The sequence below is a fragment of the Procambarus clarkii genome, chromosome 25 (genome assembly GCF_040958095.1).
Source record: "Procambarus clarkii isolate CNS0578487 chromosome 25, FALCON_Pclarkii_2.0, whole genome shotgun sequence".
Taxonomy (NCBI): Eukaryota; Metazoa; Arthropoda; class Malacostraca; order Decapoda; family Cambaridae; genus Procambarus; species Procambarus clarkii.
This window is the reverse complement of record NC_091174.1, coordinates 3451079-3477835: the sequence shown is the minus strand read 5'-3', so window position 1 is coordinate 3477835 and position 26757 is coordinate 3451079. Positions and strand designations below refer to the sequence as shown.

Here is a 26757-nt window from a genome sequence, read left to right as displayed (position 1 = left end):
CTTATTTAAACAATAAAATATATTTCAAAAGGATAAAGTAGCTTAGGCTATTACCAACCCTCCACAGAATCCTCTATAATAACTGATCAATTTATATAGCCAAGTCTTGATAAAATTATAGTATAATATAGGTGAATGTATTAACTCGATTTGATTAACTCGATTTATATTTATGTATTGATATTAAACAATAGCTTAGTTATTGTTAACAAATTTAGTACTTAATATTATATTACTTTCTCACAAAGCCACCGTAACACTGTAGGAAGATTAACTTCAAGTATTACATACTGAATAGGTGATAGTCTTTGTAACATCTTGTAAATAAAATGAAGTCAGTAATTATTTTGAAGCTGCTGGCTATTTGAAAACCCACAAATTAACAAGCGGTGCAAGAATGAAATTTATACATAAATTATGTTTTATTTTTTATATTATATATATTAGATATTTGAACAGAGATGGAAATAGAAGATAGTAAGGGAGGGGGGTTTAAAAAGGCATTTAATAGGCAGTACAAGGATTAAATTAATGGATAAATTGCTTAATTATTGGGATTATATGTTAGAGATTTGAATAGAAGAGAGGGGGGTCAATATTAGTAAATATTAGTAGGTTTATATGGGTATATTGAGTGGTGTTGCGCATGGCGGTCGTCATGTGGTCGGGGACAACACTCCACCTTCCCCTTCCCCGTGTGGCGCTCACGCCGACCTCAAGGTGAGTCCCGCACCCTCCGCATATTACGCCTTTTTCACCACTGTTCCCGGGTATTGGCGCCGGCGGGAGTGTCTGGCCGGGCCTGCAGGAGGCCAGGGCGAGGCTGGAGTGCCAGGGAGGGCCATTAATGGCCGGAATTTGTGGTTTTATAGAGGGAAAAAGTTTTTTTTGGGGGGTTTGTTGACCATGTGGGCCGCGTCTCGACTCTTGTTTCTCTTATATTCGTGTTGCTTCGTTTTTTATATATTTTAATGTTTTTGTTTAATTAGATTATCTGTAGGAGTGGTGTTTAAGGTATTTAGTAGTGTGTTAGGGCTATAGGCCTCATATTGGCTCATAGGCCTCTTGTTGAGTAGTCTTGGGGGGGGGGGGGGGGTAGGTCTTATATACTACCGGCTATAAAAATAATTTTTGTGTATAAGGTTGTGTATTATTAATGGTAATGTCTTCCCTCGGGCATCATAATGTAGGTTAAAAAGCTATATTTGTGTATTTTGAAAATTGATGTAAGGAATTTACACCTATTGTAAATTTTAGTGGTGTAAATTTCTTGCATAAATTTCATTAATATACTAATGTGGGAGGTTTAGCCTCCCTTGTGTAGTGTTATAGCTTAGGTCAATTTGTGTAAGGTGAGGGAGATTGTTAAAGATCATTAGTGAGCCATCGTGTGTGATTGGTCCTCGCAGTGTGGCGTTAAGAGTTTACGTGTCTCGTCCAATACTGTGTTGGGCCCCTGAGCAACTTTGTGTTGATGACCAGACCACACACTAGGAAGTGAAGGGACGACGACGTTTCGGTCCGTCCTGGACCACAATCGATTTGAGAATGGTCCAGGACAGACCGAAACGTCGTCGTCCCTTCACCTAATAGTGTGTGGTCTGGTCAACATGTTTCAGCCACGTTATTGTGACTCCTCGCCTGCAACTTTGTGTTATTTGCAGTCAAGACAAATTTGTCATTTTGAACCTCTGTTGGTATTCAAAATGGAAAATTCTGATTGAGAGGCTGTTGGAGAGAATTTTTTCAAAATGGGAAATTGATAATTTACTAGCTAAACCTGGATGCGGAATTTGTAGCAATTACTTACCGCAATGAACTGTGTTAAATGTTAAGGGCAAAATATTGGTAATTTTTAAGTTTACTCCCAATAATGTAGGACTTATTGTAACATGCAAGACGTTAAATTAATAATATACAAGTGCCGAATTAACCTGTGTGCAAAAGCAGAGGAATTACCTAAGTGTAGTTAGAGGATGAGAGCTACGCTCGTGGTGTCCCGTCTTCCCAGTACATTGTCGTATAACGCTATGAAATTACTGACGGTTTTGGCCTCCACCACCTTCTCTAACTTGTTCCAACTACCACTGTTTGCCAAAGTGAATTTTCTTATATTTCTCCGGCAGCTTTGTTTAGTTTAAATCTATGACCTCTTGCTCTTGAAGTTCCAGGTCTCTGGAATTCTTCTCTGCCTTACTGACCTGTCTGATGTATTCACAATGCTCGGATTAGGTAAAGGTCTCATTTCACCCAATAACAAAGGTCACTTGACATTGGACATTAATTTAGGGGGGTTTTGAATGTTAATCCAATGCAAATTAGAGAACTGTTTAGGTTTCAATTTAGCATTTTTTGTATAAGACTACTGTATGTAATATAGTAATACTGTACATAATATTTTGCGGGTCATTTCATTGCTCTGTATAGTGGGAAAATCTGTTGTTTGGATCGATATGTAAATGGTAATGGTCCAGAAATATTTTGCCACTGGAAATCTTCCTTATTTGGATAAGGAAGTGTGGATATAATTGTCTGAATTAGCTTGATAAAAAGTATTTTGTAAGGAAAGCAATTGATTTTTTTTACTATACAGTAGTCTGGTGGGTTTAATCCATGATAATTGTAAACTGTATCATCAGGTTTTGAGAATTATAGATATTTTTAATGCATATAACAAATAGGACCGAGGTTTTCTATAGAACTCGTGGTGATACAGATAAATGAATTTAGAAAGATGTTAGCCATAAACTAAAATTCATTAATTGCAGATAACAGGATGTAAAGGTCAATTTAACACTTTCATGTAAATTAAACAGTAAAAAATTAAGGCAGGTAAGTAATTGATAATGGCAAAGAAACTGGTTGTATTCTAAATAAATACTTTGTATTTATTAGAGAAAAAAGTATTTAGCTTCCACCCCCAATAACCGATCTATCAAACTAATGCCCAACCAGTCTCCCGAGATCAGAGTATTGCATCAAACCTGGGTAATTACTGGTTCAGTAATAGGGTTGTTGACTTGTGGAACCAATTACCACAAAACATAATAAGAGTAGGATCTCTTGATTGTTTCAGGCGTAGGTTAGATGTATATATATGACTGAGATTAGGTGGATCTAAATGAGCTGCCTTGAATGGGTCAGCATGCCTTTTGCAGTTACCTTAATTATGTTATTACCAGGATCTTTGAACCTTAATTAAGTAGCACAGGGTAAAACTTTGCATTGTCATGTACATGCACAAAATTGTTTTCTTGATGGTATTGTTAATTAGAATCTAGGAAGCATGAGAACCGGTTAGTGCTGATATCCAGCTAATCTGAAGGATTTCGTGGCTGGGAAAAGTTTCTCCCAAAACAATTATATCTGCTTTTGTGCTGAGTGCAGCTTCCTGAAAGGTGTGGTTTTTATTTCCAAGCCCTTGTATATTCCACTGCAGTATTCGTAATGGCCAGATGACGGTTTCAGTTGGTGTTGCCTGTTCTACTAGAACTCCTCTTCGGAATCGACCTCTATACTCTCCACCTCGCAAGTCGTGTTGCTGCAAATCTGACTGCACTGATTGCTTATGGTCATCCCCTGCATTGTTGAAATCTGTGTACCTATATATTATGATGAAGTTGTGGATTTGGTAGCTGGGCTAGGGTGGTTTGCCGTAGTCCTTTGTTGGCAATTTATTTTGTTTATTGGTCCTTTTATTTTCAGTTTCTCACCTTTTTTTATCTGTGGTCACATGTATTGGTACTGTATGCCAATAGTGGTACAGTATTCATGTATAATGTATGATGTGTACAGATATACAGTATACATAACTTATTTTCTTGTAAGGTTATAAGCATCTCATAAATTGTGCCAACTATAATAATATAGTACATAAATATCAAATGGCATGTGATACAGTAGTCTGTGACAGCGAGATGGCACACAGCACCACTCTTTGTACCATATCTATCTGTATTTCTGTTCTTACACTCTGGTCTGGCACACAATGCACTCATTAGTATCTTGCTCACTTTCCAGTAGGTGTACAAAGGTTATTTAAATTTAAAAAAAAATTCCAATAGGTGGCAGGTGCTGAATAATGTGGTGTTGCCTTTGTGTATTTATCCAATACAGTAGTGATCATAGTTACATCACTGTGCATTAATACTCTCCAGTTTTCACAATGAACATTGTGGTATCTCGGATCCATATTTGTTAGTCTAATATGTCATCTAGTTTGTAGTTCTTTTGTCTGGTTCAGGGGTTTAGCATTCCACTATACCATATCTCCAGTGTGAATACCTCATGCTAATTAATCCATGTCACTGCCAACACATTACTTTTGCATACTGACAGTCACCAATACTGCTGCTCAGCTCTAAGAAAGGCATTTACTTATTTGTGCCTTTAACTGTGCCATATTTTGCAGTATTGTGTTCAAGCAAGTAACTGGATGGAGGGGCTGGTATAATTATTGGTGTACAAAATGTTTCCCCTTGTTCACTATTGGTGCCATCAGTCTTTCTGCCACACTCACAGAATGTGTGGACCTTTTTTGTCAACATTGCTAGCTGAATACAGGATTTTCAGTAAAGTACTGTCTGTTACAAATTAATCATTTCAAGGTGCTGTATATCCCATTTGAAGGACATTTGACCTTTGAACAACACCGAGATGTGCACAACAACCTTCTGCACTGGTAAATAAAAGATTTGTACATGTTGTTCAGGTTACCTGAACAACATGTACAAATCATGTTCAGGTAACCTGAACAACATGTTCAGATAACTAAAGAATTACCCTGTTTTCCAGTTGGTTGCTTTTACGTTATCCTTCAAGTGTGTGCACCAGAGAAGTGGGAATCTGACGTGGAACAACAGTGAACTTGCTAAATGTTGGTGTTTGACAGCACCCAGGTTGCACTATACCTCTTGATGTGTTTCTGTCCATGTGCCATAAGCATTGTTAAAACCAAGAATGTATTCAGTTCAGCCACATTTTTTTTTCATCTATGTATACATGATTACAGATGTAAATCCTTCCTTTCCATCTAAGTTGCCAACGACTTGGGCTGGACGGTAGAGCAACGGCCTCACTTCGTGCAGGTCGGCGTTCAATCCCTACCGTCAAAGTGTTTGGGCACCATCCCTCCCTCCCCCCTCCCCCCTGTCCTATCCCAAATCCTTGTCCTTCTGTCCTTCCCTGTGCTATATAGTCGTAATGGCTTGGCGCTTTCCCCTTGATAACTCCTTCCCTCCATCTAAGTTGCAGTCCTATTGTCTCCTTCACAATGTGTTCCATCATTACTTTGTCAAAATATACTGTGAAATAATCCATTTCACACATTTCATTCACAACAAGAGAATTGTTCCCACACCTGCATCTGTAGCATCAAATCAAGGTACTGTACATGGTTAATTTAAGAATAGTCACTATTCCAGTGTCCGTGTGGTGGCAGCCACGGCACGCCTGTCATTCCTTCATGGGCTCCAACATGCCCCCAGAGAGCTTGACTCGGCTTTAACTTGAGCTCTTTGGTCACACGTGTAAAACTGTTAGAAAACACAGTCCTCCACAAAACACTGCAAACCCTGGGAGATGATGCTTTCACCACTACGTTTTCTGCCTGGGCTAGCATTACTCACCATTGCAAATGTCAACGTCGGTAAATTCTGGCAAAGTGTTTCCACCAGATTCACCTTTGTTAAACATATAGTCTATATCTGGCTCAACTATAGGGTTATATTCCATGTAGTGGAAGTTCATCACATCACTATACGAAGCAGTTTGTTCCTCACTCGGATTCTGAATCGGAATAGTCTGTCTTAATCCTAAACTCACAGTTGCTTCCTGATGAACAACTTTGGCCCAACTTTGCAAGAATTTTGGATTGGGAGATCTTCCTGTGTGCATGCAGTTTTGGAACTGAAGGTGCATGTGTCAGCCATGGTTGTCATTGTAAGGATGATGGACTGTTGGAAAGCTTGGGTACGCTCTTATTATTTATTTGTGGCAGTTTTCGTTAGAGCCCTCAAGATATGAATGACATTCCAATAGAAACAATACAATCATTTAATAATTTGCAATATTATGGGGCACTGCAAATTGCTTGGTTCTAAAATTTTCAATAAAAACTTTCCCCATTAATAAAAGTTTTGATGTACTGGTACAGTATAGATGAATTGGGTGAACATTTCGGAAATTGGATTGCATACTGTATTTATGTAACAGTGCTAGGTAACATAAGAGATGTTGCTGGATTTGTTTCATGCATAGGTTAGACACAAGTGAGCATTGTTGGGTATAAATAGCAGTTTCACATAGATTAATAGGCTTTCTGCATTCATTATATTCTTATTCTTTTATAAATGACTTCCCAATTGAACACAAGTCTGAAACTTACTTTTGTTCCTATTCAAAAACATTAATTTCTTAATATTTTTATACCCAAATCTATGTTTTAAGCCTATACAGTGGTACCTCCTTATAATGTCTTCTAAACTGACCAAATTTGTGCACGGATTTAGAAATCCAGTGCACCTCCAAATTTAGAAATTGTCTATAAAACGTTCAGACTCCAGAGGGGGGGAAGGGGACCCAGCGGTAAAATTCATATTGGATAATGTAATTTCCTGCAAATTTTTGTTTTTCTATGTTCAGTTTTTTATCATTTTAGTGGGTGTAGGGAAACTTTTGTGGTCCCCAGTTCATTTATACCATTTTGTAGTAGTGGTCCAGAATTAGGGCTGGTTGATATCTGGTTGATGGGGTTCTGGGAGTTGTTCTTCTCCCCAAGCCCGGCCCGAGGCCAAGCTTGACTTGTGAGAGTTTGGTCCACCAGGATGTTGCTTGGAGCAGCCCACATACCCGCCACAGCCCGGTTGGTCCGGCACTCCTTGGAGGAATAAATCTAGTTTCCACTTGAAAATGTCCACAGTTGTTCCGGCAATATTTCTTATGCTTGCTGGGAGCCTGAGAAATACTGGCAGTGAGGGAAAAAATCTGTTTACAGATGGGTTCTTCCCTGATAGTTTTCCATGTTATAGTGAAATTAAAGTTTTGCTTTAAAATTTGCCCAGGGAGTTTAGAAAAATTAGGATATAAATGGTAATTCCTTTAATATAGCCTCGGTCGTTTTTTTAAAGATTATTGTAGATTGACGTAACAAGAAAAACCATTTTAGTCCTTGGGGAAAGTCATTGAGCATATTTTAAATAAAATACTAGGGTTCATTTTTCATTTTGGGTTATTTTGAGATGATTTTGTGGCTTAGCGTCCCCGCAGCCTGGTCCTCGACCAAGCTTTGTTTTTGTCACACATCCCCAAGAAGCAGCCCGTAGCAGCTGTCTGCTGTCCCAGTTACCTACAGTATTTACTGCTAGGTAACATGGGCATCAGGGTGAAAGAAACTGCCCATTTGTTTCCGCCTCCACCAGGGATCGAGCCCAGAACCTCAGGATTACAAATCCGAAGTACTGTCCTGGTGTGATTTTTGCATACCTTAGTATAGGTTGCTCACCTCTGTTTGAAAATGAGATTTTGAGGCTGGGGGTATGGAAAATATCAAATATGGCGAAACCTCTATACAGATAGGTTCTAGTAGTTATTCACCATTATTATAGATTAACATAATAAAATTTGCTTGGACAAATTTCCCCACAGTATGAAAAATTAGGTTGTGTACTAAAAACTAAATTCTACGGGTTGTTTCCATTTTTAATTCTACATTAATAATATGGGAAATTTGATAATCAAAATAGTTTGTCAAAAGTAGAATGGTGTATACACCATGAGGGTGTTGAACATAAAATGTTTCACTTTTTGTGAAGATAAATTAACGCTGCTCAGAAATAGGTTAGAGGTACTATACATGTTTACCTTACTAAACATATAACTTTTGTATTAGCTATATTCTTATTAGAATGTCTTGTTGACAGATGCCGCAGTTTTGTAACGGCAAGATAACCAAGCAGACGGCTGAACAGCCCGATGAGTTCGAAAACTCCATCGGGCAGACTCTGCTCGACTTGGAGATGAACTCGGAGCTAAAAGCACAGCTTCGAGAACTCTCAATTACTGGAGCCAAGCAGATTGATGTTGGGGACAAGAAGGTTAGTTTAATATATGTAACGATAAAGTACGATTTTAAGATCATAACATAAACTGGACTGTACTAACCATTTGTAATATAATGTCTAGTATTAATGTTATACCAAACATTAGGTCTCATAGACCATGTGCCAGTTAGTTCTTGGGTAAGTATTGTTATACTGTACCTATAATTGTATGTGTGGAAATATATATACATGTCGGTTTCTGACAAGGATAGTTACAAAAGTCACCCAGGAAGAGGGAGGGGGGGGGATAGAGTAAGAAAGTGTTATTGGTGAGCTGGCTGCTGAAGCACTTGTCATAGAAAGGCACTGTTGTCCCATGCAGGGTGTGGAGCTTAACGAACTAGCCCAAGGCAGAATTTTGGCTACTTCAGTGCAGTCTCTGGCAGTCCTCCTCTTCCAACAGTAGTTATGCACATGTGTGTTAAAAGCCCATTTTTAATGCTTAGAAAGTGCATATACAATATGTATTGTACATTTCCAACTTCTATACTAGAAGGGTTTGCTTACCTGTGGCCAGTTTTGAAGGTACAGGAGTTCTACTTCCTCAATCAAAGCTTGTTGTTTTATGGCAGGCCATCACACCTAGACTGATCTGGCACCAGCAAGAATGTTGCCTCCTTTCAAGGAAAACCAACCAACCAGATCAAAATTTAAATACAGAGTATTGTAAAAGTAGGATTAGTTTCCAGTCTTCCAAAATTCAATTTATTTTACCCAAATAAAATACTTGACTCATAATATATAATGGCCCCCTCCACATTCCAGCAGCAAATACAGTACATTATCCCTGAATGCTTGGGACGTACAGTGATGCTAGACTATAAACATAAGAAGTAAATGAACATAGAGTTTGAGAGAGTTTGAAACTGCAGTGAATTAGCTGAAGCTGCAGCTTACCCACATTAAACCTGCTCATCAAAACTTGGTATGAAAATTCTAATCCACATACTATTGAATTTGTATTTTCTAAGTGTGCAAAATGAGAAATGTATATGTACAACATCTACATTCTAATTTTTCTTCCAGGAACCATCTAACGTTGATCTTTATAGATTTTGATATAAACTAAGGAGTAGTCATAAATATTTGATCATAGCATGGTTGTAATTAGGCAGTGTTTTTCTTATACTGGGTTTCAAGATGGGTTTTCCATTATTTAATTAATCTTGCTATCCATAAATAGTCAAAACTACAAATAATGTCGTGTGAGCCTAAATTTACACATTGGGCAGCAAGTTACTACATCTTGCAATGTGCGTAAGGCTGCACCCAATATGAACTGGCAAGTGATTGGTGGTTCATTTAACGTGGATGCTTGTATAAATTTAAACTTTGTAATTTCATATACAGTACTTTCATTTTTTATGTAAATGCTTACTAAATGAGTTTCCTGTTAATTTAGTAGGAAAAGCTCAAGAAAATGTATATATATATTTTGTTTTATTTTGTGAATACAGTATAGTATAGCATGTATTATAAATATTCCTAATTCAAAATCAATTAATTTTGGTTCTTTGTTGGCAATAATTGTTATATTTTCAGTGCATTGCAATATTTGTACCTGTGCCACTGCTGCGTGCATTTCAACGTGTACAACAGCGCCTGGTGCGTGAACTGGAAAAGAAATTTAGCGGCAAACATGTTGTTGTGATTGCACAGCGCCGCATTCTAGCGAAGCCAACTCGCAAGATGAAGAACCCTCCTAAGCAAAAGAGACCCAGGAGGTATGCTATTTTACTATGTACTTGCGGGGGGTTAAGCATTGGCTGTTTGGTCCCACCTCCCGGCTGTCAATCAACTAGTGTACAGATTACCGTGCCTATTGGGCTCTTATCATATCTACATTTGAAACGGTGTATGGAGTTTGCCTCCACTACATCACTGCCTAATGCATTCCATTTAACTACCACTGACACTGACAAAATTCCTTCTAATGTGTGTGTGTATCTTTAATGTATTTTCTCCAGTTTGGATGAAAATGGGTGGTAGTGGAGGCTTATAAATATACCATATTGAGAGATTTTTAATTAGCTTTAATTTTTTGGGTGGATATAATGTGTAATTTAAATTGCTGCCTCAAATTTCATTTGAGGTTATCCCAGGTTTCTTTAAGGTGACCTTATCAACCACCTAGACTGGTCAGTACCACAATGACCTCATTTCTTACAGGTCAGCAGTCGGTCTAAGGCATTGTATACCATTCCTTCCCTTTGTCCTATTCCAGATCCTTGTCCTCGTGTCCCCATGTGCTATATAGTCATACTAGCCTAGTGCTTTCTCCTGATAAAACTCATGGTCACTTGGAGCGCCACCCTGCTCCTTATTGTCCTAATTGCATTGTCCCTCTTACGGTTGTGCATATCCTTGTTGAATGTTCTGACTTCCGGGACGAGCGTGTGTCTTGTTTTCCGACTGTCCTCCGCGGTCACTTGTCTCTCGATAGTATTCTTGGTAACTCGGATACTTTTGATATCGTTCGCCTTATGCGTTTCTGTTCTCGTATTTACATCCTTGGTGATATTTAACACTCCGATTATCCCGCACATTTGATGGTACTACATAACCTTCCCGGTTTGGTGCCTTCTTTTTGATAATTACTTACTTTCTCCTGATAATTATAATTAGATTATCTTGAAGGTGATAGTTAGGATTCAGCACTTCATTCCTTGTTAATCTCCTTTGTAAGCTTTGTAAGAGTATTCCAATCCTCTAGTTTATGAGAATTTAAAACAAAAAATGGTCTTGGGCTGAACCTTTATGGGGCAAGGAAAGTTGTGTAAGGAATATGCTTGCTTTCTTAGTTTTCTTTCATTGACATAGCCCTAATTCTCAAGAACATTTAGAAGACTAATTTTTTCACCTTGTCCCTAGTGTGTTTGTCAACAAAGGGGGCATGTTTACTCGTAACCAAAAGTATACTCACAAATATTTGTTTTGCATATGAAATAGGTTCAAACTTGACCTGTAGCTTTCAGTTGGGGCAGGCTTATATTCTAAGGCTCCCTATATGGGTTCCCTATGTAGATTTTTTCCCAGTCGTTCATGCTGTTATCCGCAATTATCGGCAGTCATTACGCTGGCACTAGAGGTGATAGACTGTGTTCTTAAGGATAACTACAATAAGCATTGGGGGACTGCTCTGGCTAGATTGTACCTGTATATCACACCCACTTGATTCATGGTCGCTTAATGGAACAACACCCCCATAGAGAGTCCCACTTCAAGAATTTGTACATCCTTGACCCACATCACTAAAGCTTTTACCCCTCCTACGGTTCTGAAACTCCTTTTCCTTGAGCACTTTTCTTTACACTCCCGCTCCATTTCCTCCTTCACCAATGGGTTAATTCTGCAGACAGTGTTGGCTACTCTGTTGTCGGTTAAGTTTTGTTGGGTTCCCAGCCATATTGGCGTTTCTTTAAATGAGCGTGTGGATTCTGCCGCTAGGAAAGCTATCCGCTCTTGTACCATCTCCCGTAAAGGTATACCTTATTCCAACTTTTACCAAGTTATTTAATCCTCCATACTTGCCTGTTGGGAGGGTTGTTGGTAACAAATTACATACTTTTAAGCGTAGTGTATCCACATGACCTTCCTCCTGCCACCATAACCGGCGATGGGAAACGGCTTTGGCAAGGTTGTGTATTGGTCATACACGCTTAACTCGCTGTCACTTAATGGAGCACCACCCTGCTCCTTATTGTTCAAATTGCATTGTGCCTCTTACAGTCATGCATATCCTTGTTGAATGTCCTGACTTCCAGGGCGAGCGTGTCTTGCTTTCCGACTTGTGGAATGTCCTGATTTTCAATACCCTCACTGTCACTTGTCCCTCGATAGAATTCTTGGTGAATTGGATACTTTTGATATCATTCGCCTTATGCATTTCTGTTCTCGTATTGACATCGTTGGCGATATTTAGTTCCCTCTGATTATTCTGCACATTTGATGGTGCTACATAGTCTTCCCGGTTTGGTGCCTTCTTTTGATAATTGCTCACCTACTCCCTCGGGTCATATTGACCCTCCCCAGGATGCAACTTCACAAACAAACTCCTGTATACTTGTTTACTGCTAAGGTGGATGGGATAGGAAACGAGGCCAACTATTTCTGTCCCGCCTGGGATTCAAACCCGGAACTCTCGATTCTGAGTTGAGAACAAACCTGAATGTTCAACAGAGACTTGCATCCTAAAGATGTAAACGTTAGGCAGTTGTACCAAGGATCAGGATGAGGATTCATAAATAAGCACTTTACTGGATGACTATTAAATAAACTGGGCTATTTGTAAAAAAAAAATTACTGTATTTACCACTGTTGTATTAGCATTTTCTTTATCCCATTCACATCTTTCAAGTATTCTGCTATTCCTATCAAGGACATGTTTTAATATTTAACTAGATTGTTAGAATAGTTATTCTGATTATCCATATACAATGATGACCATTCCCTTCAAGCATGATGTGCCATGATTGGTACTTGATATCCTCTAAGAAGAACTGAAGTTCTTATTATGTCATTTCATTTGTACGAGGTATTTTCACATTATAACAGACAAATCTTTACAGCCGGACTTTGACCTGTGTGCACGATGCCATTCTGGAGGATCTTGTCTTCCCTGCCGAGATTGTGGGCAAGAGGATCCGAGTTAGACTTGATGGCTCCCGATTGATCAAGGTTCATCTTGACAAGGCACAGCAAACTAACATTGAGCACAAGGTAATCTGCCAAAGAAATACATAAAAATAAAGTACTGTACTATTGCATTAGTCTTAAGATTTACTAGTAAATTTCTGCAATTTTATATTTAAAAATGTATTTAAGGCTGGGTTTTGCTAAAGATGACATTTTTCAAATTAAGTAGTTGTCAGTGAATGGAGCAGTTTGTCACATTTTAATACAGTACTGTAGTTGATTGCCTGGTTCTATTTTTCCAGTAGTTATTGTGCAGTACCATCATTAATAGATTGTAGTTAAATACAACATATAAAATTGAGGAATGGTTTATACATGCTATCCCAATTTTAAAAAAATTTGCATTATTGTTTGCTTGAAACATTGACTTTATAAATTGGAACTTGAAAACACAGTCCTATTTGGAGAGTAATTTGTAGTTAGCCTGAAGCATTCGTTCCAATCAATGCTATAAACAAACATTTCCAAATTCTAAAATATTTTTGTTAACAGTAAAACATCATGTTGTTTCTGCTGCTTGACAATAGTTATACATAAATTTACATAAATTTGGAACAAGATAAAAATGGCAGGATGAACTATGCACATGGACAAGATTACACATTTATACTGTGTGATAACTAGTAGAATTGTGCTACCGTTGACGATTAGATAAATGGTTGGTAATTCTTCTGGGCTATAGAGTAGGAGTCTTAAACTCCTTTTAAGTCTTTAGACTTTGAAGAAGTCTAAAGAAACTTCTTCAAAGCTAAGAGTATGGCAAGAAAGGTAAGTGGCTGGTTAGGAGAAATAGGATAAGAATAGATGCAGAGGGGCTGCATGGAGTGGTAATGGCGAACTATGCATTGTTGCTTAGCAGGAAGTGTGTAGGATAGGGGAAGAATGAGGTGATCGTTCCGGAGGAACCTATTAGGAGTAAGCATCAAGCCATTACAACTATATCGCACTTGGAAGGGATCAGGATAAGGATTTGGCATGGGACGGGGGAATGGAAAGGTGCCCAACCATTTAGACGGTCGGGGATTGAACGCCAACAAAGATATACATGAAGCGAGACTACTACCATCCAGCTCAAGTTGATGGGTGTGGGGTGATATAAGTGAAAGGTGTTTAGGGAATGAAGTGAATGAAAGTACAATGTGCCTGAGAATAGCCAGACAAGAAGGGTGAATGAAGCTGGAGTTAGGGGTTGAATTTAAGAAAGCAGTGGGGAGGGGGTGAGAGTACCTTCTGGAGAAGCTTACAGTATGCTATGGAGAACTAGTGAGGGGAGTAAGGCATTAGGGTTGTAGATAATTACATTTAGAATTCATGATTGAGCACTGTACAAAGTATGGTGAAGTGGAGGAGTGTTGTGCATCCTCAACATTACAATACAAATGGAATGAATACACGCAAGTGATATAGTTTACTCTATGAATTTGATGTACTGTGTGTAGAATCGCAATGAAAACTGTGCGATATATCTGGGAAAATCATGTATAACCTTAACAATGATGATCCTTTTTGAACATGACTTCTGAGTGTTTATTCTAAGAAGAGCTGAATATGCATTATATAGAGGAATAGTATAAAATTAAATACTGGAATATTGATTAAATACATGTTTTCCAGGTCGACACATTTGCTGCTGTCTACAAGAAGCTAACTGGCAAGGAGGTGAACTTCGAGTTCCGGGATACCTATCTGTAAACGTTAAAGTAAATGAAGAAAAAAAATACATTTTATTTTTATCCCAAAATTGATACACAAAAAAAGATATTCCGTTTGGTGAGAGGACTGCGACTGATGTGATATCCTTTGTGCCTCTTTAGTTAATATTGCAAATGTTGACTGCCAAGCTCAGAGAAATTGCTGTATTAAGTGTGGAGATAATCACCTGGCATACATTGCATAGTGTTAAATGTAACTTTGCTTGTGGCTAGTTATCGACCACACCGGATTAACACTTTACTGTTAACTGCACGAGTGTTTTCCAATAATTGCCTTGCCTGCCATAGCAGTTGGGAAATTGCTCTTTTGTACTAGCGACGACACTCATCGGGACTTTTGGAACAAGGCCTTATTATCCAGAATGCCCTGCTTAGTCATACATATCCTGATTGTCAGGATCGAAAATCATGTTTTCCAGTGTCCCGTAGTCACTTGTACCTCGATAAAATCATTGATCACACCATTGCCTGTTGCTCTTCTTGTCTGTCTTTGAACTTTTACTTTTTGAATATCTTGCAACATGCATTGTGTTAAATAGTCCTCTCAACTTTGTGCACATCCTTGTGGAATGCCCTGATTTTCAATATAAGAAAAGTCTTGCTTTGCTAATGTCCCTTTTGAGCCACTGGCCCCCAATATAAAATTCTTGGTAAGTCTGATACCTTACATTGCTCTTGTATTGGCATCCCAAATCTCCGAGAACTTTAACTTCTGTGCCAGAAGTGAAGTCTTCTAGGTACAGAAGAATAATTATTGTACTTGTTTACTATATAATCTTAATGAAATCTTACCTCGCCAACTTGAAATGTTGTGGACACTGATTTAAACCAAATGGTCTATTTATTTGAAATTGAAAGATTTTCAAAGATAAAATTTTCAAGCCAGATGTATTACCAACATTCAAATTGCAGTTCTTCCATGGCTGACTTTTGATTCATGTATGCCACCAGTTACCTATCTGCTGCTGCTTACCTTCTCGGGCTCAAAAATGTATACAGTCCCTGCTTGATGGGGTCCTGTGAGTTGTTCTCAAGCCCAGCCTGAGTCTAGGCTTTGTCTTGGGAGCTTGGTACAACAGGCTGCTATTTGGAGCGGCCCACATATCCACCACTACCCGATTGGTCTGGCACTTCTAGAAGAAAAGTATCTAGTTTTCTCTTGATGTCCACGGTTGTTTCGGCAATGTTTATTGTACTCGGTGGGAGGATGTTGAACAACCGTGGACCTCTGGTGTTTATACAGGATTGTGCCTATGGTATACCTAGCTTCCCCCAAAGTAATAATTCTACAGCATTAAATTTACTGTATATGGCTAATATTACCCATCTGTACCTTCCAGCATCTCTCCTACCAACTAATTGTTGTAAATACAGAACTTTCATTATTGGAGAATGGACTGTATGAAACCATTTTTTTCATGATCTTTTCAGGATTTCGGAAAATTTCCTAGATTTTGTCCATACCTTACTTTTCTCTGGATAAAGGCTAATAGGGTTACACTGAGTCTCGAGCACGATACATGGAGCTTCGAATCCTCCCTCCCCAAAGAGACGTGTATTCAACCCATCCTCCAGAAATGATAGAACTTATAACTGGTCGAAGGACGTAGCGATGGGCCACAAATAAACCACTTTCTATATCATAAATTGAAAGTAAACAAAATTGCAAAACTTCCTGTCTAGTATAGCACATGTGTACTATGATTGCCTGCATTAGGCCTACGATAGACCTTAAATTTGTTGCCATTAAAGACGTTTTTAGTTTGTCCAAGTTCAATAATGCAAGGCTACTATGGGTTCATATTTGTACCTTAGACCAAACTCATACGTATAGTACTTTAATTTTAGGATTATGGACTAAATCACCTATCCAATTACTTTTTTGAAGCTTGTTTTTCAAACAAGCTGGCTGACCGTCCATTTCACTTGTTCACAGCCGTGTCGAAAGCAGTATTTACCAATAGCGAAATTTCTCCAGCATGTACCTATTGAACACAAAAATTATAGCTTGAATTGTAACTTGCTCGGCTAAATTCTGGTATTTAATTCTTGAGCCAATTTTTAACTTGAAAATAGGGTGGTTAATATATGGAACAAATTTCCGGGTAACAAAAATATGTAGGATCACTTATTATTGCTTAGGCTAGCATGCCTAGATTCCTTAATTTTTGTTTTCCGCTAATTCTCTCAAGGTGGGTGTGATGTGCATAATAAATTAACTAAAACTGAAGAAAGAGTGAATAAGAGTAACCACAGAAGGCCTAATTGGCCCATACGAGACGGCACCTGTTCTTATACCCAACCAACCAGTTAAGTGGTTCATTAATATTGTCCCATATGCTGGTCAATGCATCCTACTCTCCTAATGAGATGTGTTCTAGTGGATATGTATATATGTGTCGTGATATTTGGTATAGTATGTAAATTTAAGGTTGCAGAGTATACTCTGTCGCTGTCACTGATATACTCTCTTATTTTGATTGTGATATTATACTATAATTGGCCCAGATAGTGTACCTGTCTTCCGTGACCTCAAAGGCTTGTATGAATGAAAGTGTTGATTCTTGCATCAAGATCTGAGGATTACTTGAGACAACAGTTCAATATAGGTAGATATGTTGAGTAGGCAGGGATGAGGTTACACTACAGCAAAACTCTCTCTCAAAAAACAAGCTTACCATAGATTTATTCATGACCTATTTGTGACACCTGGCTCCATCTTTGTCAGAATTTTCCGTGTGGTGAGAGGCTTGGGGGAGAAGAATCAATAAGTGAGGCAGGGTACGCCAGGGGGGTGAGGGTGGTGGTCCTGGCGCCGACCATCACCTCCAGGTACTCTGGGTCCGTCTGGCGGCTCCTCCACCCGTCTCAGCCCTCGCTATACAGCTGACAGTAATTAGCCTTGCCCTCGATGTCCACCATACGCGCGCCATTACCATCATCACCACAACTTTTTCCCCTACTACATACAGGATTTTCCCTGGGGTCATGTGGTTCACACAAAGCTCTATAGCTGTATCCGGAGAGTTCGCTGCCAAATGTTCGACATCTTGAGGTAAAAAATGCTAATTTTGTTGTATGATATTTGACCGAGAATAGGTCATAAGACGTTCTGGCTGATATTGATCATTGCATTTTTTAGTTAGACGTGAAACTGCATTGATGGTGTGCAACACGTGGCGCAAGTAATTTCTGGCCACCAAAACTTTGTACTCATTATCGTGACTAAGATTCTTCTCTGGCTCTTTGCGCGCGCTCTCTCTCGCGCTCTCTCTCGCGCTCGCTCTCTCTCTCTCTCTCTCTCTCTCTCTCTCTCTCTCTCTCTCTCTCTCTCTCTCTCTCTCTCTCTCTCTCTCTCTCTCTCTCTCTCTCTCTCTCTCTCTCTCTCTCTCTCTCTCGCGCTCTCTCTCTCTCTCTCTCGCGCTCTCTCTCTCTCTCTCTCTCTCTCTCTCTCTCTCTCTCTCTCTCTCTCTCTCTCTCTCTCTCTCTCTCGCGCTCTCTCTCTCTCTCGCGCTCTCTCTCTCTCTCTCTCTCTCTCTCTCTCTCTCTCTCTCTCTCTCTCTCTCTCTCTCTCTCTCTCTCTCTCTCTCTCTCTCTCTCTCTCTCTCTCTCTCTCTCTCTCTCTCTTCCCCCCCCCCATCATCTTTGATTTGTTTTGCATAGTGTGGCGGCAGCGGTTCAGTGGGGTCTGAGGAAGGTGGTGGTAGGGCTTGTTTCCTTCGATCGAGCTTCGTTTGTGGAAGAATCGCTACTGCTTTCTTGATCTTGTCTACTGGTGGCGTGCGGACAGTGCGTTCCGTCGGTCATGTGTCTGTACTGGTTCTCTGTCTGTTGTCCCTGTGTGTCGATCCTATGTGTATTCTGCCGGTTCTTTTTGTCTTTCTTGCTGTGTCGGTTCTCTATCATTACTGTGCGTTTTCCATATGTGTTGTCCTCTAGTGTCTGTCTGAGCTGTCCTCTAATTGTCTCTGTGTGACAGTCTTGTCTCTAATCCGCCTCGGACAGACGTGAACAACATGGGGGAAGACAAGCATGTCCTGGAGACAGCTAGGCATACTTGTGACAGTCATGCATCCTAGCATTATTCTCGGTAAAGTTTCCTCCTTGTATTTTCACCTTACCCAAGTACCAGGCGGTGGCCAACATCTTGATGCCTCACTAACCGCGAACCTATGCAATTTAAGAACATATTGTCAGCGTCCTAAGAGCTAATTATAGAATTAGAGTAGAACAGAATCTGATAATTAAATTAACAGATTCCTGAGCCTACTGGGCTCTATCATATCTACATTTGAATAATTAGTGTGTAATTACCTAAAGTTACAGGATGAGTGTAATTACCTAAGTGTAGTTACAGGTTGAGTTTAATTACCTAAGTGTAGTTACAGGATGAGTAATTACCTAAGTGTAGTTACAGGATGAGTTTAATTACCTAAGTATAGTTACAGGATGAGAGTAATTACCTAAATGTAGTTACAGGATGAGTAATTACCTAAATGTAGTTACAGGATGAGTAATTACCTAAATGTAGTTACAGGATGAGTAATTACCTAAGTGTAGTTACAGGATGAGTAATTACCTAAGTGTAGTTACAGGATGAGTTTAATTACCTAAGTGTAGTTACAGGATGAGTAATTACCTAAGTGTAGTTACAGGATGTGTAATTACCTAAGTGTAGTTACAGGATATGTAATTACCTAAGTGTAGTTACAGGATGAGTTTAATTACCTAAGTGTAGTTACAGGATGAGTGAGTAATTACCTAAGTGTAGTTACAGGATGAGTTTAATTGCCTAAGTGTAGTTACAGGATGAGTAATTACCTAAGTGTAGTTACAGGATGAGTAATTACCTAAGTGTAGTTACAGGATAAGTAATTACCTAAGCGTAGTTACAGGATGAGTAATTACCTAAGTGTAGTTGCAGGATGAGTGTGTAAATACCTAAGTGTAGTTACAGGATGAGTTTAATTGCCTAAGTGTAGTTACAGGATGAGTTTAATTGCCTAAGTGTAGTTACAGGATGAGTAATTACCTAAGTGTAGTTACAGGATAAGTAATTACCTAAGCGTAGTTACATGATGAGTAATTACCTAAGTGTAGTTGCAGGATGAGTGTGTAAATACCTAAGTGTAGTTACAGGGTGAGTATGTAAGTATAGTTACAGGGTGAGAGTGTAATTACCTAACTGTAGTTACAGAATGAGATTGGTGTCTCATCCTGTACTTTTTGTCATAACACTTTGAAACTAGAACACACTTGTGATTTCTTTGTGTATTTATTCAAGCCTAAACTCTTAGTCAAACATTTATATAATAATCTCGAATAAGTTGACTGCACAAAATCCTACTATATTCGAATTCCTAATTTGATTCAACAAATTAACACACTGCAGCAACTAAAAATTATAATAGACTAATAACTAGTAATATATATATTAGTAGACTAGTAATAGTAGATTACCATTAATAGAAGTTTAGTAATGTAAACTAGTAAATCTACTAGTAATGTAGTTTAGTAAATCTACTGGTAGAATTGTAGGCCTTTATCGTTATCATGAGCCTTATATATATAACAAACACATATAACAATGACGTTGAAACATAAGTTCATTTCGAACTATATGAAAAAATATCTGCGGTATTCAATATGAATTCAGTCAGTTTTGAACGTAATCACGGTAATGCTCAGAATTTTGTGGTTTTATAAGCTTATACAAGCTTTGTTTAATACCTAAAAATGACTCGGCACAATGCCAAGCTGATTACAGAACAAACAAGTATTTGGAAATACAAAAAACACCAGAATAAGCTAGGAACATAACCTCCAGGGGATTACAGTTTTGAATAGTTCATAACATTTTCAGCATAATAAGAGATTTTTATTTTTGCAGTTCTAATTTGTATTATAATCGTCTACAGCAGGCGGGTCCAGCGAAGGTCATCGCTAATAATATTAAAATAATATATTAAAATATCAGTAAGAAAACAGCCACATTAAAAGTTTAGGAAAACATTGATCACAACTGTATTATGCTTTTATGTGAAAAAAATACATATATATATATAATATATATATATATATATATATATTATATATATATATTATATATATATATATATATATTTATATATATATATATTTATATATATATATATATTTATATATATATATATTTATATATATATATATATAATATATATATTTATATATATATATATAAATATATATATATATAAATATATAAATATATATATATATATATATATATATATATATATATATATATATATATATATATATATATATATATATATATATATAAATATATATATAAATATATATATATATAAAAAATATATATATATATATATATATATATATATATGTATATATATATATATATATATATATATATATATATATATATATAGATTTATACATGCTGTATAATTTAAGTTTATGTAGTTTTTATAATTACACAAGTATCAGTGAGGTGTTATACACATTCCGAACCCTTTATGGTAACACTATCAGGAACGAGATTCTATATTTTATTTTAGGATTGATGAAAATGGACACAAGAATTTTCGCAAAATCAATACGAATGAGGTCATTTATTAATATTCAATTATAAAAAGTAATCGTGACATCAGTTGACGTTACTAAGCTGGATTCAGAATACAATCGTGTGTATTTCAGATGCGATAAATGACCAAATTAATAAAAGCCTCAAACTCCTTTATGGGTACAAATGTTGACATTTTGTTTGGTGACGCCATCTGCTGGTGCCAAATATCCTCTTATTATATTTTTCACGTGTTTATTTCAGAACTAAAAAGGATGAGAAGTTGTCAGCCAATATAAACTGAAAAATCTTGTCATCAATTCAAGATGGTTTGGTGTTAGTAAAGTGGATTGTGAGTAGTTTGTGAGTGGTGGTGTGGGTACGCGTGGCCGCGACGGGTAATTCCAGGTTAGTCTGGGTGACCTGTGGTTAGTGACCGCTGTCTCCAAGTGGTTAAGGGAGGTAGTTTGGCGGCGGGTCGCGGGAGACAACAGTGTTAATGTGTGTTATATCTGTAGTGACACCCATGGCCAGGTTTATATACACAGTGAGGTGTATTATGTTTGTGGGTGTATATATATACAGTGGTTACAGGACGTTGACTGTATACCACGGGCTCGCCATAGCCTGTGCTACTTGGAATGTTATGTTCCGAGGAGCTAAATCTACAACAACAATGGACGTTGACTTTTTCGCTTTTGTAGGAGAAAGTCAAATCAAATCTACGACTCAAGGGTCATTCACGCCCGTGACACCTCTTGGGAGACCAAATCTTCATCGATCATTTATTAAAGTCCTAAACTACGTTCAGGACTTGCAGGATTAGGTTCCATTGAGTCCTGGACTACGTTCAGGACTTCCCGATAGCCATACTTGCAGAATGGCTATCGCGAAGGCTTTTATAGCTGTGCCAGAGGTTGTTAGACCTCAAGCCAATGACACTGGTACATCAGCTAACGAGTCTGCGTGTGCTGTTGAAGCCGCCGTGGGAGGTAAGTCCATTATGATATATTCCTTTTCTTTCCTTTGGTATATGTATGTTGTGTTCTGATTGGTATTTATGTTCGTTAGTAATATGTGTTGATCATTTACATCTGGGCGGAGGGAGGGTATATCATGGGGCTCCTTTGCGCAGTTTCCTTTCCACATCTGTATTATTAATGGCCGTTGTTCTTGGTAACTGCCTATCACGTGTTTATGGCGTTCACGCCTTTAGAACTGGTTAAACTTCAAGTATTTTAGAGCTTAAGTTCGGACCTTAACATCAAGTTAAGGTCTGGGTTGCAGACCTTTATATTCCGGTGTAGGCTTCCTTCAGAGGAAAACTGTCTTTCATGAATCAACACATGGAATCATGTTGTTCTAATATTGTGTAAAACTATGCTTAGAAAAATTACAAACTGTCTCTAAATGCTTTTTGTAATGTTGGTTAGGTTAGGGGTAAGTTAGACAGACAGGGGGTAGGGGAGGGGGTTCAAAGATTTGCTAGGTTACGTCTGACTTAACTTGGTGGTTAAGCTAAGTTTGGTTAGGCTTGGGTATTGGATAACTTGCTGTAGAGTAGGTCAAGTTACAGTCAAAACGTGGGAAAGATCTCGGTGGAATATTGGTTTATATATAAGAACGTAGGGAATAGGTAATGTGTGCAACTTTTCTAATCCATGGGAGAGAATGCTCAATGGAAAATATGGAATTTGAATGTGAAATATATTCAGAGGTCTTTATGGTAACACCTCCAGGGGCCAGATTATATTCAGTATTTTATTTTAGTAGTCAAAATAAATCAGATTCGTGTCATTTACTTATGTTAAATTCTGATAAATTATATAGACCAGTAGATGGTTTCAGAATACAGTCGTATGTATTGCTGATGCGATAAATGACCAAAAAGTTACTTAAATACTTTAAGAGCGTGAATGTCTACCTTTTTTTTAAACAATTTTATGTCTTAAATAAAGTTTTTTTACATAAACGAATATAAACTGCAAGTAGAAAATTAATGACCTACTCTAACGCCTTAAAAAGACTTGGATTTGAATCTGGTCTGATTTTTCTTTATTAAATAATATACAATATAAAGATCATATTTACATCAATTTACAAGGGAAAATACTACATTTATATATATTTTATATAATTCTCGGTAAACCAATTTTCCATATCACCGAGCATGAACCGTAAACCCCAAATGATATTTTATTTTTTAATTTATATATACAAGAGTTATTGCGTTCTTGTACAGCCACTAGCACTCATAGCGTTTCGGGCAGGTCCTTGAGCCTAATGTTCCCTGGAATACGACCCGCCAAATCGTTTAACAACCAGGTACCCATTTTACTGCTGGGTGAACAGAGGCTACAGTTAAGGATTGGCGCCCAGTCAATCCTCCCCGGCCTGGATACGAACCCAGGATAAAGCGTTCGCGGAACGCCAGGCGAGTTTCTTACCACTATGCCATAGGGACTGCAATACTTGATCCTGCTTCGCAAGAAAGGTGAAATATAGGCAAGGTCAGTATACTCTGGTATATGTACCAGTACCTAACACCTATTTTACACTCGGTACAGCTCCTGTGACGGGTAAGTCCACTACGGGCTCACCATAGCCCGTGCTACTTGGAACTTGTTCAGAGTAGCTGAATCTATAACAATAACAACCTATTTTACAAAAATATCCTAACGCATTTACACTATTCCTTTATTTTTTCTTTCTAAAGGTAACACATAAGATAGCCAATGACTTATGGTACACAGTCTCCCTATTCCATAGTTTTTCTTATCTTTACATAGTGTAGTCCATTTAATTGGTTGGTATCTACCATGCCAACTAAATACCATACCATATCTAAAAATAGTTTTTTCAATCTCCATAGCAATTGTCTTGTCAATTGGAAAAAATGAGACAAATACCACACTTTAGACAAAATTTTTGCAATTACTACAGCCTTCTGAAACAGGGTTAATTTCCTATTTGACAACATATTCGTAGCTACTATTATATTTCTACATAGTACTTGGCAATGTTGGTCCATATGTTTTACACCAGCAAATCCCGAGGGCCTTAATAAGACTCCACTTCCTTGAACCATGAACCTGGCCAGGTAACTTTATTACACCAACTGTCAAGCCTCATCATACACGTTTTGGGACTGATTTTCTGTATTTTAGTGATGGTTATATTAATGCTATCAGTGTGGATGTATGTGACATCCACACACTGGCGCCATGGATGTGCGCCATGCAGCAGGGAGTGTATGTATCTGTATAATGTATAAACCTTGTTGTATTGTTAATATATATCCATGTCATAATGGCTACTAGTAAGCTAGCTACATTTCAAAAAAGTTTGGAACTCAAGATACACTTGGTTATAGCTCCTCATCTTGCTAAATGGCAAGAGAATAAAGACAGAAAATAACTTTGACCAGTGGGTCTACGATCATGGACTTGACAGCTCTTTGCACGTACATTTAAGGGCAGTGTAACCTGTTGCCCCGAGGCCTGACAGTGCTCCCAAGTGACCGCCATGCAGCTGCTGGAATTTGACGACGTTGCTTTCAGACAGGACTGGAAGGATATAACAAGCTTGAACAAAACTTGAAAAATAATTCGGCGTAAAAGTACAATGGATCCATTCAGCCATTACAATCTACAGCCTAATGAAATCATTCGGACGAAATTATACAAGAAAAATTCTCTTAAACATAATCAAAAAGTAATGTATTGTAAGAGCCTTCAGTGTTATTGTTATTTTAAGTTTAATTTTTAAAATATAGAAGACCGTCTGAATCGGCCAATTTACACAAGTGCTCACATGATCAGTTCCGGGCAGAGGCTTCCCATATCATTCTTCCACCACTGGTGGCAGAGAACATCAGGATGAGTCGCCTTATTTCCAATTGGCCCCTTTCACCTCAGCTCACCACGCTCTTCCGGGCGACTTAGGCTAAGCAGCTTGGGATAGGATGAAGGTAGGAACGATTTGGAAATGGGGCGAGTCGAAAAAGCAGCAGGAATCAATTCGTGGTGCTACTTGGATTCTAAAGTCTTTTTCACTGTAAGAAAGTGAAATATCAAAACAATATTTACAATGTTCTTAAATTCTAGTAAACAACTCAAGGGGTTTCTTATGAGTTTGAAGTAGCCTACACCATCTGCAGACTTGACCCATCAGTGAAGAGCGGTCTAAGTCATGTCTCCTGCCTTCGGAGACTAGCATCTTCGCGGCAGAACTTTATACTACACACACACAAATCACAATAGCGTGATGCATCAATGAACAATGAACGACTTTTACCATCGTTAAGTCTCAGCTCAGTCGATTAAGGCAGCGTCTGGGATTATCTCGGACGTAGGTGCGAATCCTCGTCACGGCTCTTGTGGATTTGTTAACTTTATGCTATTTTGTATGCTCTTCAAGTGCTTTCTGGCTGTCAATCTGTAGCTCGACTCTCGCAGTGACCTCATGGCATTGGAGTCCTTTAATACAGTTCATCCTGTGGTAGTAGAAATTCAACATTGGATAACTGTTGTGGGAGCTGCATTCTTGGAAAGGTCAGTAGCGATCTCCAAGAATGCAACCCCCACAACAGTTATCGAACACCAGGGTACCTGTTTACTGCTAGGTGAACAGGAGCATTAGGTGAAAAGAAACGTGCCCAACCATTTCTTCTGTCTCACCCTGAAGTTGCTTGGCTTGTGAAGTTCCCAAGCTTTTAAAAACTATTAAATGTAAACAAAGCCGCTATGATTAAGGAAAGATGTACAGGTTTCGCAAGTGGTTGCGTAAATGTCTAATGAAGCCTGGCCCAGGTTATATGTATTTTTAATCACGCTCTCTCCACCCATGTAGTGGGCGGCCATATGTTAATTTGCAAACTATTTATTAACAAATCAATAATTTTGAACACCTTTGCACGTAATTACTGGCTTCGTAAAATTACAAATACCTACTGATTACTGTAATCAGATCTTCTGTAATTTTAAATATAATTATTATTGGAGAGCATCACAATAACGAGGCTGAAAATTAGACACCCAGCCCACACATCTGAAGATAAGGGCGACATTTCGGTCCGTCTCGGACCATTATCAAGTCCTGTAGTAGTCTTCATACGACTTAATGGTTCAGGACGGACTGAAACGTCTCTTCCTTTTTCATATTTGTGGGTTAGATGTCTAATGTTAGTGTCTTCGACGGCACAATTACACAAATTCACGTGAATGGACGACTTCCGTGACGCAAAAGTGGTATATCACTCAGTTTAACCCTGATTGTTTACTCCCAGTAACTGGATGGGTGAACACGCGATCAGCCTCGCACTAGGCTAGTGAGTACCTCCATTATTTCAAAAGGCTTCCTGTATTATCCGCATAATCACTTAACCAGGTACGGGGCGCAATCAACTGGACTTAACCTAACAGTGACAAACCATTCCGCTCGTCCACAACCGTATTTCCAAACCCGACTTACATATATCCCTTCTAGAACGAAGTTTCTGCAGCCTGTACCCAATGGTGCGGAGTCTGACCTGCTCCGATTTTTATTGTGGTTGTTAAGGGTCATGGCAGCACTGCTGCTGGATGTGCCTCCGCATTCCCGTGTCCGGAAAACACACTTAAGACTTGCGGCTACACGTCGCTTCTCGGGAAAAACAATAGGTAAACACACCATGCAGTATATGCTA

At 38.3% G+C, this 26757-nt stretch overlaps 2 protein-coding genes across 2 annotated transcripts in view; both read left to right on the top strand.

The window, feature by feature from the left end:
* The first annotated feature begins 584 nt into the window (after nucleotides 1-584).
* Nucleotides 585-14562, top strand: RpS7 (ribosomal protein S7). Its single transcript, XM_045739553.2, has 5 exons — nucleotides 585-720; nucleotides 7920-8093; nucleotides 9642-9823; nucleotides 12668-12818; nucleotides 14409-14562. The coding sequence occupies exons 1-5, from the start codon at nucleotides 622-624 to the stop codon at nucleotides 14484-14486; spliced, it is 684 nt and encodes a 227-aa protein (XP_045595509.1). The 5' UTR covers nucleotides 585-621; the 3' UTR covers nucleotides 14487-14562.
* A 6813-nt stretch (nucleotides 14563-21375) lies between these two features.
* Nucleotides 21376-26757, top strand: part of LOC123756556 (protein bric-a-brac 2) — a gene marked incomplete at its 3' end in the record, with an annotated part of 92066 nt that continues 86684 nt past the window's right edge. The window contains 1 exon segment of the mRNA XM_045739806.2: nucleotides 21376-22063. Within this exon segment, the coding sequence (XP_045595762.2) occupies nucleotides 22007-22063 (57 nt within the window).

Coding starts and splice junctions, on each gene's coding strand:
- RpS7 (XM_045739553.2), top strand. CDS start 622: ATGGGTATATTGAGTGGTGTTGCGCATGGCGGTCGTCATGTGGTCGGG. Junction 721..7,919: donor GCGCTCACGCCGACCTCAAG/GTGAGTCCCGCA, acceptor TCTTGTTGACAG/ATGCCGCAGTTTTGTAACGG. Junction 8,094..9,641: donor TTGATGTTGGGGACAAGAAG/GTTAGTTTAATA, acceptor TTATATTTTCAG/TGCATTGCAATATTTGTACC.